Source organism: Vidua macroura (assembly GCF_024509145.1).
Source record: "Vidua macroura isolate BioBank_ID:100142 chromosome W unlocalized genomic scaffold, ASM2450914v1 whyW_random_scaffold_30, whole genome shotgun sequence".
NCBI lineage: Eukaryota > Metazoa > Chordata > Aves > Passeriformes > Viduidae > Vidua > Vidua macroura.
The window spans coordinates 2708715-2720867 of NW_026530534.1; the positions used below are offsets into that span (position 1 = coordinate 2708715).

Consider the following 12153-nt stretch of genomic DNA (forward strand, 5'->3'; position numbering starts at 1 on the left):
CGACCAAGGGGATGGGCGGGGCGCAGAAGCTCTCGGCGGGAAGAGCCCAGAGTCCCGAATTCTTGCTAGTGCGCATCTGCGAGGAAAAGAGGAGGAGGGGGGCGGCAGAGAGCGCATGCCCAATCGGGAGCTGCGCTCAGCGCTGCTACCATTTAAGGGAGAGACCTCCCCCTGCGGGCGGCAGGGCAAGCCCAGGGGGCGGGAACGGCACCACCCCCGAAGGGAGGGGCGGGGCCGGAGCCGCACAAAAAGGCACCGAAGCCCGGAAATGTGCTGGCATTCGACTTCCGGCTCTGAGTCCAGCTCCACCAGCTCCACCAGCTCGGGAGAGCTGACGGAAGCCGACTGGGACTCAGAAACAGAAAAAGCGGAGCTAACGCGGTTTAAAACAAAAATGAATAAAGCCTTAAGCCACATCGAAAGGCAATCACAATGCGAACCAGCCCAGTTTACCGACTAGAGAAAGATAAAGATAGCCTGTGCAGAATAGACCCTTTCAGCCGCGGTCCAAGTCTTTCCGGTTAGAATCACCGGACCAGAGGGGAATCAGCAAAGGATATATAATCCGGTAAACCCCAAAAGGCAGCCATGCGCAGTGCTGGACATCAAGGACTGCTTCTTTTCAATACAGCCACAACCCAGTAGACTAACGAGAATTGCGAGTTTCTGTTTACAAGACATGCTCGTGGGTCGTCCCCGTAACGCGTACATCCCGGTTCCAGAGGAAAACGACGAACCACCAAAACGCCGGACAGCACCCAAGAGTCCTACACCGCCATTCAGGTGGGTCATGCAGCATCTTTCAAGTGACAAGGTATCCTTGAACGAATCCAACCCGAACCTAACCAATTCCTGCTGGCTTTGCTACGATGTCAAACCTCCTTTCTACGAAGGAGTTGCTCTAAACACCCCCTTCAGTTACTCCACAGCCGAAGCCCCCCACCAGTGCAGATGGGACACTCCCCGTAGGGGAATCACCCTGAATCAAGTCACAGGCCAGGGCAAATGCTTTGGCAATACAGCCTTAGCAAAGCAGAAAGGCAACTTCTGCACCGAAGTCGTCAAGCCCAACAGAAAGATCAACAAGTGGGCGGTCCCATCCGCATCTGGGATGTGGGTTTATCAGAGATCTGGGGTGAGTCCTTGCGTGTTCCTTGCCAAGTTCAATGACGCTATCGACTTCTGTGTCCAAGTTCTGATTGTTCCTAGGGTCCTGTACCACTCAGACGAAGAAGTATACCACCTCTTTGAGGAGCCCGGCCGACTTCACAAAAGAGAAATAATAACGGGAGTGACTATCGCAATGCTGCTCAGCCTAAAAGCAGCTAGCACAGCCACAGGTGTCTCGGCCCTTGCAACCCGACACCAAGGGCTTGCTCAGCTGCAAATGACCATCGATGAAGACCTGCAGAAAATCGAAAAATCCATCTCCTTTCTAGAGAAATCAGTTTCCTCGCTTTCAGAAGTAGTCTTACAGAACAAGCGAGGACTAGACCTCTTGTTCATGCAACAAGGAGGTCTGTGTGCCGCCTTGAAAGAGGAATGCTGCTTCTACGCAGACCACACAAGAGTCGTTAAAGACTCCATGGCAAAACTCTGAGATAGACTAGCTCAAAGAAAGAAAGACAGGGAAACCCAACAGAGCTGGTTCGAGTCCTGGTTCAATCAATCGCCATGGCTCACCACTCTAATTTCCACCCTAATAAGTCCGCTAGCGATACTGTTTTTAACCTTCACATTCAGACCATGCCTGCTAAACAAGCTAGTCTCATTTGTTCAAACTCGCCTAGAACGGGCCAACATCCTGTTTATAGGCCGGCAACAAATGCTGTGAACCAAAAACCGAAGACACTGCCAGTCGCAAAAGTTCTCTAAACTTCCCTTGCGAAGATTACTCAGGTTTACCAAAAACCCTTTTCCCTTATCATATTATAACTTTATACCTCACCTTAGTGCTTATGTTTATAACTACCGCATTCATTAGTAAAAAAGGGGGAGGGAGATGTGGTAGATAGGGACAGGCGAACGGAAAATCTCGGGATGTGACGGAAAGCAAGACCCTTCCCCCTCTTCCTGCTATAAGTGATCAATCACCCCTGAAGCATGCAGCCCCTCCTAACTCCAGTAGTTTTCCACTCCTTACTAACCCTAGCCAGACCCACTGTCCCCTTTTGACGTAGTAAAGCCCCCTTGACTATTTAACCTCACGAGATGAGATAATAAACGCCATTTGACCATCCACCACATTGGTGTCTGTGCATGTCAGTAGACCGAGTGACCCGGGGGAGGCCGGGTCGCCGTACTGTATCTTGAAACCAGGTCGCCCGCCTTCTCATCAGAAGGCGACATGACCCCAGTTGAGAGCCTATGCAAAGCCATATATGTGTACAATTCTATGACCTGCTCTGATAGAGACCCAAACCCCCCATCTTAAGACACTTCCATAATAATACCAGAGCAGTCTTAAAGGAAAGGCCTCCGGTGCTCATTAGAGATCCAGAGTCAAAAGATATTCAAGGTCCATACCCATTACTAACTTGGGGAAGAGGGTATGCATGTGTCTCCACTGAGTAGGGTCCCAAGTGGATTCCCGGAAAATTCATCAAACCCTACCTGGACATCACGCCCATGGACGACACACCCCCAAACCATGCTCCTGAAACATCTCAGCCAACTCAGCCAGACACCTCAGTCATGTGGAGACGACGCAAGAGAAAGAAAACAGCGCCACCTAATCTCGTCGCCCACGTGCTGATCACCCAGCGATACTTACCAACTGTTAGAGACACAATTCCTGCTACCCCTTCCCCTCTGACTTATCCTCCTTTTCCCTCTTATCACTTCCCTCGACCTTCTACCCTTTATCTCTAGCCCACAGTTTTAATTTATTTTATAATCTTTAATAAAGGGGGGGGAAAGGAGGGAAGGGAATTAAAAACACTTCCATTAATACATGTTTGTTTTATTGTTATAACAGAACCACCCAAACAACAAACACCCAGATGGCACCAGTCAAGACACCCCACAGCCGTCTGATCGCTGCAACCATAATTACCATAGTTGTATGGCTTCAAGCGGCAAGGAGCTGGATCATTCCACAGCCCAAAGAAAATGTGTGGGTGTCATGGTTGGACACTGGCGCAATGCCAGCGTCCCTATGAAAATGCACTTTCTTTAAATAAATGCTGTGAGATGTTATCAGGAACAGAGCAGAGCAGGCCTAAGCTTAATAACAAAGGAAAAAAAAACTTTATTAAACTACTACTAATACAGAAAACACATAAACTAAATCTAGGATGAAGACCTTTTAAAACAGCCCTCCTCTTCTCAATTTCTAAAAACACCTAGCCATGAAACACCACCCGGGATTCTTGATCAAATTACTACCCTTTAGGTAATCTATACTCAAACTATCAAGGGAGAGAGAAGTCTCTCTTGCACCACAGACCCCCCAGGAAACACAGCTGCCACCTTGTGTTTCCCTGTCACACATGGCAACTGCCCGGAAAAAAAATCTGCCAGTGTGACACTCTCTATTCCATGTTACAGTGCTCTTACTACTGTGCATGGACAGACTGCTCATAGGGCTCCTTTAAGGATGCTTTGCCACGGACCTAAAGATACAACAGTTCGGCTTCTCATCCTGGGACTACAGTCCCCCCCATTTTCCCCTGGGGCCAAGGGGTCTAAAAAACAGGACTCATCTTCTTCCCGAAGACAGAGGGTATCACCATTCCCTCCTCAGCTTTCTTTGGTTCTTGCCACTGCTGTGCTGCTCGAAGCTGAAACAGGTCTCCCTGGGTCACCACTGCATTCCCCTAAAATGCAGTCTCTATTGCAGGAGATTTTGGTTCAGTCTATGGCTAACAAGAAAAGTCTAGCTAAAAGCTACTTCATCATCTTCTCCCACCTAAATATTTCTTCTTCTAACATCTCAGGTCCCGGACTATCTCTCTTCCACTACAAATCAAGGAGGGGTAATACTTTTAAAAAGCCCTCATTTCTTGGAAAGGGTTAAACGTTCAGACTCCCTGGACGGCTGATATTTCAGTCCGGTGTTCCGTCTCCCACGCTGGACATCCCCCCCCCCCCCCCTTCTCCTTCTCTTCTGCCGGCAAATTTAATTTCCAGGTGCCGCCAGGCTCTCTGTCTCTTTCCCTCTTGGGCGGGGGGGGGGCGGGACAAAGGCATCTCTACTTCTCTCCACCCTTCCGTCCACAGGAGCTGGCTTGGTTCCAGACCCTCAGCCCCTCGGCCTACCTGGACAAGGCCGCGTGGCTTCCCCTCCCCCACCCAGCCTAAGGCTGGGCGGGGGAGAGTCTGCACTCTCTGACAACCGGAACCAAAAAAAAGAGTTCTCCTGGGAGTTCTTGCTTTTAACCCCCTGTGTTCTCAGAGGCGTGTCTATACTTTCAGTGGTCACTCCAGGCGCTAATATCCAAACTTGACCACTGATTGGTTTGACCTAACTTCCTGGAAAAAATTCACTTTCATGTCAAACCACGACACTGGGTCACGCTGGCGAAATCCATCAGACAAGACCACTTCTGTATGGCCATGGGGAATGTAGACAACCCGTTGTCTACGTGTCTGGTGGGAGTCCCTCTGTCCAAAAACGACTATCTTATGCAGGGATGAAACCTAACCCGGCGAACTCCTGGCTTGGGTGGGTGAGGACCCTTCCTCACGCACCACAGGAACCCCAGGAATTGGAGCTACTGGGGTCCACAAGGGCCTATTTTTGCATTAGATTTTATTATAAGGCACCACAGGCAAACCATCGAGACACCATCAGATATATTTCTCCAACTGACAAAAGGTATAATGATGACTGGTGCAATTATACAAGCAATATGGTCCAAGTCCTACCCATATCCCATGGAGCTCCCCAGGGGAGTGTTTCTGATCTGCGGGGACAGAGTGTGGGCTGGGATCCCCTCCAAGACCAAAGGGGGTCCCTGTAGCCTTGGCAAACTTACCACGCTGACACCCAAACAAGACCCAAATTTTATATTGGAAGAAAGAAAGTCAATTGGCTCGAAAAAAGCGATCCTATGGTGAATTAGATCCAAATTGTGACTCACAAATTTATGATTGGGGCAAGGGCAAGAGGGTCGCTGCATCCATCTTTCTACCATGGTATGCAGCAGCAAAGGCCCTCAGTGAGATTTCTCACCTGGGGTGTTGGCTAAGTAAGCAGGCAAACGCTACGTCCGCCACCCTGTCGGACCTGCTGGTGGATGAAGAAACCACCAGACATGCCACACTGCAAAATAGAGTAGCAATAGACTTCTTACTGCTCGCCCATGGCCACAGTTGTGAGGATTTAGAAGGGATGTGCTGCTTCAACCTGTCATCAAGAAGCACGTCCATCCAAGCAAACATCCAGCGGATCCAAGCACAAGTTAAAGATCTCAAAGCAGAGACCCGGGCTGTGGACACAATGAATAGGTTGCTCACACAATGGGGTGTTCCTGGGTGGGTGGTTCCGATCTTAAAAGGACTATGTTGGATTTTGATTATCATTTTTATTATTTCCCTTGCTTTAACCATCTTTGAGAAGACTTTAGTTAAAACCTTAGGGAATGTTTATTTAATTAACAGAAAAGGGGGAGATGTGGGAGGGGCCCCTGGGCTGCCCTGGGAAGTTACACAAGTATAAGTGAACTTATCCATCAGATGTTATGCCCTCCCTGATCTATGTCAGTCAACAGTTGGTCTACTCCTCTGTTCCAGAAAGTTCATTGTTCTAGTTACCCCTATTGGTTCTTTCTGTAAAGCCACTCCTTTCCCCTCTCTCCATTGGTTCTGTGTATGCTACTCCATCCTTGTTCCTCCCCTTGGCCTTTCCCCTATTGGTTTGTTTGTACCCCGATCACTCCTACCCCTCCACTGTTGTATGCCCTGGTCCCACCTTCCCTCGGGGCTCTCAGAGTCTGTCTCCCTTCCGAGAGGTTGTCTCCCTGCTCCTCTCCCACTTCCCTCGCCCTCTGCCTCTCCTACAATAAACCCTCATGGAATACAGCAGCCTGAGCGTCCTCCTGTTTCTCTGGTGCATCTATCCATAACTATCTGGGCACCTGTGGATTAGCCAGCTGTGGGCCACCCTGGTGGACCGGATCTGCAGGCGCTTTACATTTTTTGACATAGGAAAAGAAATCTAAGATATATATTGAGGGGGAAAAAAAGATGGATTCACAAGATTGTGTCCCAACAAATTCAAAGCAAGATATGAGCCATCACATAAAGGGTAACTCTGGTAAGCATTATCTTTGTGGCTATTGTGCAGCCTTCACCAATATAGTAGTCACCTTTCCCATCCAGAAGGTCCTCTTTCGACAACAGTTGTATGGCTTGAAAACAAAGGATGTAGTATATCAGCTGCAGAAAGATGGAATTCGAAATCTCTGTCGTGGAATCCTTCCTCCATTAATGCAAAAAACAACTACCCTGGCTCTAATGTTTGGCTTGTATGAAGATTTGTCCTCCTTGCTCCATAGTCACACAAATGCACCTGAACTTCTAACTTGCATCATGGCAGCAGCACTTGCAGGGACTACAGAAGCCCTTCTTACACCTTTTGAACGAGTCCAGACTTTGCTTCAAGACTACAAACATCATAACAAATTTACAAACACTTACCAGGCTTTCAAGGTACTAAAAATCTATGGGATTAGCGAATATTATTGGGGTTTGGTGCCTATTCTGCTCCGGAATGGAAGCAGTAATATCCTCTTCTTTGGCCTACAAGGACCTATCAAACAATATCTGCCTGAAGCAACTTCTTATAGCACTCACTTGGTCAATGACTTTATCTGTGGCAGGCTATTGGGTGCCATGCTGGGATCCTTATTTTTCCCAATGAATGTTGTAAAAACTCGTATGCAATCTCAAATTGGTGGCGAATTTCAGTCTTTTTCAAAACTTTTTGTGACAATATGGCTAGAACGTGATAAAAAATTGATGCATCTTTTCAGAGGAGTCCATCTGAATTACCATCGTTCTGTCCTGTCCTGGGGTATAATCAATGCAACATATGAATTCTTGCTAAAGGTATTATGAGAAATGTTACCTTCCTTTGAAGCACCTCTATTCACTTGGGTACTTGTACATTTTAGGTCACTTTGTCTCTGGAAATAGGTTGATTTGTGGAACTTTTTGTGAATAACATGGAATACCATGAAACTTGGAGAGAATTCAAAGCAGCCATTACATTTCAGTAGGGAGATGGATGATATTGTTAGTGGCTGCTTAGTGTGGAAGGTAGTCTTATGAACAACCTTGAGTATTTATGGGGTAAATGGCAATATGTCTAAATCTTGATGCAGTTCGATATACTTCTAAACATGTTAAAGTATTTATATGCTAGTGGATAAAATTACCCATAGTGGAATAACGAGACAAATACAAAGTAAAAAAAAAAATCTGTATATTGGTCTAGTAGCTTATTCTATAATTTTCAATATTTCCCAATACTCACAATAATCAAATTTTATGCTGCACATTGTATAATTTGAAAATAAAGAAGGAGCCAATGAAAGCTAATTATTTTGTTTGAAACACTATAGAGGATTAAAAACTGAGCTTTCAAATGTCTTGGGGCTCTAAATTATCTTTGGAGTTTAAACAGAAGCTGCCAATTTTTTATTAGGATGACTTTCTTTCTGAACCTCAAGTTTTGAACTGAGCCTACACAAACTATTTTGTCAACCATTTTACCACTCAGCTTAAACATGAGCATCATCTCATTCATCAATAGCTACTGAATATTAAACTTCAGTGTAAACTGACCAAGTGCAAAGTGGGATTGTGCCTATGTATGAGTGTGCCTTGAAATGGAAAGGTGGAAGGAGCAAGACAGCAATTTTATCTCAAGTTTTAAAAGTGTTCCTTGTTGAAAAACCTATTTGCAAATTTGGTATACTCAAGTTTTCTGCTTTTGTATTGCTTTGTTTCTGTTGCAAACAAAAAACTGATCTCACTCTAATGTTCAAACAGTAATACATCTTCCTTTGATTAGCAAATTACTTGATTTACAGCTTTTTTTTTTTTCTTTTGCAAACTATTTTTGTTTAATTTGTGCTGTGACAGAATTTTATATCAGCACTGACAAAGTGAGATTTCTGGGTATAAGCATTTAAGGCCTTAAAGGGAAAGCAAGCATAACTACCAAACAGGGGACTGTCTTAATTCTTAGCTCTTTTTTCTTTATTTGGGCGTGTGTTATTCATGAAAAGTTTATGAAGTACTCTTTTTTTGGATTTGGGGGCAGGAAAACTTTCAGAAACTATTTTTAATTGTTCTTTTCCTATGTTTTAGGCCCTGTATAACTATCAGTGGTAATACAGTAAAACAATAAAAGGAGTTGTGTGGCTAATAACTTACACTTCAAGCATTTATAATTTGATTAACAGATAACAATATGCAGTAAAGACAGGGGTGTGGTCAGCTGCTATGCATGAAGGTTACTTGCATGTTTCATTCACCAACAAAGAGAAAGGTGTAAAAGGGTATTAGCAAACATAAACATGACCCAGATTGAATCCTAGAGTGAGGAAGAAAACAACCAAAGAAGCCATCAACATGAACATCATATTCCTCCTGGCCATGGAGAGCAGTGAAAGAGCAAGCATAACACCAGGGAAAGGAACAGAAACTAAGAAGGGTGGGAGTGGGGGTGTGTGGGGGTGTGTAGCAGTCAGAGGCCCTGCAAGGCCTCCATGGCGGTCACTAGCCTAAGATAAGAAATGCAGAGTCATGATGAGTGGAACAGAGCTGCCCCTCTTCCGCACATCAGACCCCTGTTATCTCTCTGTAAGGCTATAGGTCGTATTCTCCTCGACCTCAGCCATAGGACAAATCCTGATCCCTCAACAGCCTATATAAACCCATAGCATTGCCCAGTTCAGACGGAAGAGCTGTCACTGGAACCCTTTGCAGAAGCTGCCAATAAAGACATCTCCGCAGAACTCCACACAGCCTTCACCTCTCTCCTTCCCTGCGTCTGCTGAGGCACTTTGCGAGCACAGAGCTGAAATCACTAAGAGCTGAAATCACTAAGAGCTGAAATCACTCCACAAGTGCATGCAAAGTAGCCAGTGGCTCGGAGCTAGCCGAAGACCCCTGACAGGCTGCGCCTCATCAGTACAGTGCTATCCAGGACACCTACGGCGGCTGCGGCCCCGGGGCCAGATGGACCCCCGGGGACCACCAAGCCGTAATACGTGGCAGCCTGAACGGGAGAACGGACATCCTGGTACTCCTGAGAGCAGCATTCCTTCGGGGATCGTTACTGCCTCAGCCCACCACTACCCTCTGAGGGTAACTTCTCCATTATAGAAGAAGCTATCTGGAAGAGGCGTCCAACGAACCTGAACATCACCATCTGGGACGAAAGTCCTCAGGAGTTGGACAGAGCAGACCACCCACCCAGCAGTCTCTGACCCAGTTTCGGCTGAAACTTATCTCCTATGGCAGATCCTCCAAATGCTAATCTCTCAGATAACAGTCCTCTCTCTTGTCGACTCCCTCTTTCCTGGTGGGGGGATCAGGAGAACCACACCGCCCCCACCCACCCTTCCTGCACCCGCGGGATCCGCGGAGCCCACCCGTCCCTCCACCTCCCCCCATCCCTCCGCTCCCATTCCGGACACGGCAAGCCAGAACTCAGCTCCTTCGGTTACACAATGCACAGCACGGTGCTGGCACTGCACCCCCTCCTCACGCTCGGGTATAATCGCGTCGGTTTCAATCGGGTCCGCCCCGCCCTGCCCCAACGCTGCCATGACTCCCCCCGCTGCCGCGACTCTCCCCACCCCCGTTACCACCCTTACCTGCCTGTCTGCCGTGGTGCCAGCAGCAGCACCCCCCAATCCCACCGCCTCCTCTCCCCCCCTTCTCCACTGCCTGCATTCCGAAGCGATGCATCCACCCACCCACCCTCAATGCCCACCTAACGGCAACCCCCCACACTCTGTCCAGTCTCCCACACCCCTGCAAAAGGTCGCTCCAACACGCCCAAAAAAGCATAGAGCACCTCCTGACCACACCTCATCAGAGGACAGTGAGTCTGAATCTGACACAGGCGAAATTGATCCATGGGCTTTAATTAAAATGGAAGCAACTCAGGCAGGAGATTGGGAACTAGCTCAGAGAATTACTGCCTTCCCTGTAAATTATATAAAGGGGAAAAGAGGGGGGGCCACTACTAGAACAACGTGGGAACCTAACACAAATAAAGAATTGATACAACTACGAAATATAGCCAAAGAACAGGGTAGAAGTTCACATATTTTCAGAAACTTCCTTGAAGCGCTTTTTTTGGCGCATATTCTGGTCCCTCATGACCTTAAAAACATTGCCAACTGCCTTCTTTCCCCGGCAGAATATATGCTATGGGAAAGACAGTGGAAAAGACAATTAAAAACATTATCAGACACCTATGCTCAAGATGCAAATAAGCCAGATTTTACAGTCCAACAGCTGGCCAGAGAAGGGGATTTACAGAAACCCTCTGACCAAGCTAACACCTTACCTAAGGCAGCACTACAAGATTTGGCTATTGCAGCAGAAACCTCATTGCTTCTTACCCCAGATGACTCTATCCCTACCCAACACTTCTCTAGTATTAAACAAGGAATAGATGAAAGCTTTATCAAGTTTGTAGACAGAAATAAAGCTGCTCTGGAAAAACAGATAGAGAGCACAGAAGCAAGAAAAGAACTGTTGTGCAAGCTTGCTTTGTCAAATGCAAACGAACAATGTAAAACAATTCTGAGGGCTTTACCCTTGGATACAGAACCCACCATAGAGCAAATGGTGGAAAGCTGCACACGTCATCTGTCCACTGAAAACACAGTGGCCCAAGCAGTCTCTAAGGGTATTGCAGAAGGAGTTTCTGGTGTGTATGCAGTAGTAACTTCCAAAGACCAGGACCGCTGCTATTACTGTGGGGAATTCGGACATTTCCTGAAGGACTGTTCAGACAGGTCACCTACCTGAAACCCCCGTAACACCTACCAAAGACCCCAGAACCAGCAGCGATACCAGCAGCGTTCAGGAAACTTCCAGCAGAGCGCGGCCAGGCCCCACGCAAAGACAACAAATCAAAAGCCACCCAGATCCAATCACACGTCATCTCAGCAGATTCCAGGCCACGTGGAGAAGATCCAACCCACTGAGCGATACAGATGGGAACACGGCGCCAGTTGGTAACTGCTTTATCCATTGACTTTAATAATAAGGATGTCTATCGTGTTCCCACAGGCAAGCATGGGCCAAAAGGTGGTCCTTTTAACATCTTAATTATAGTGGACACTCTCCATGGCCCAGAGGAAATCTTTGTCATTCCAGAGATACAAACAGTGCACCCAGGACAAGAAATCTCTGTTCAGCTGTGTTGCACGGACTTACCATTTTTTCTTTCAAAGGGAACTCCTATTGCACAAGCCTTTCTACTCCCAAAGAATCACAGGGAACAGCTTCCTCTCAATCCAACAGTAATGTGGGCACAAGTTGTGGGATCAAGGAAGCCTACCATCGAGTGCGGTCTATCCTACAGAGGAGAAAAGTTCCACCTACCAGGGATGCTGGACACCGGTGCGGACGTGACCATCATCTCTCGCTCAGAATGGCCAGCACACTGGGGACTACAACCAGTAGCAGGAATGATTTCAGGGATCGGTGGAGCCACAGTGTCCATGCGAAGCAAGCACAACATCCTCGTCGAAGGGCCGGAAGGCAAGCTGGCAACCATCCGCCCATTTGTGGTAAGAGCCCCCATCACCCTTTGGGGAAGGGATGTTCTATCCCAGTGGGGAGCCTCCTTACATAGTCCCACTCAGGATTTCTGACTGGGGCCACTGAGAAGCGCGCACTACCAGATACACCTCGGCTGACCTGGAAATGCCAAGACCCAATCTGGACTGACCAGTGGCCCCTCTCTAAAGTAAAACTGCGCGCACTACAAGCCCTTGTGGAAGAACAGCTCGCCAAAGGTCACATCATCGAGACCACCAGCCCTTGGAATTCTCCAGTCTTCGTACTGCAAAAACCTGGGACGGACAGGTGGAGGCTCCTCCATGACCTTCGCAAAATTAATGCGGTACTTGAGGACATGGGTGCCCTCCAGCCTGGCCTGCCTTCACCATCGAT

General features: G+C 47.5%; 1 protein-coding gene across 1 annotated transcript; it reads left to right on the forward strand.

Moving 5' to 3' along the window:
* Window positions 1-679: 679 nt before the first annotated feature.
* LOC128822710 (mitochondrial nicotinamide adenine dinucleotide transporter SLC25A51-like) lies at window positions 680-7062 on the forward strand. The gene is made up of 4 exons (XM_054004518.1): window positions 680-783; window positions 1210-1465; window positions 2575-2778; window positions 6151-7062. The coding sequence occupies exons 1-4, from the start codon at window positions 680-682 to the stop codon at window positions 7060-7062; spliced, it is 1476 nt and encodes a 491-aa protein (XP_053860493.1).
* Window positions 7063-12153: the final 5091 nt, after the last annotated feature.

Excerpts from the sequence above, each read along its gene's own strand:
- LOC128822710 (XM_054004518.1), top strand. The coding sequence starts at position 680 with ATGCTCGTGGGTCGTCCCCGTAACGCGTACATCCCGGTTCCAGAGGAA. Across the intron at positions 784-1,209 it reads AGTCCTACACCGCCATTCAG|GGTCCTGTACCACTCAGACG; the intron begins GTGGGTCATGCA and ends GATTGTTCCTAG. Across the intron at positions 1,466-2,574 it reads CAGTTTCCTCGCTTTCAGAA|GGTCCCAAGTGGATTCCCGG; the intron begins GTAGTCTTACAG and ends TCCACTGAGTAG.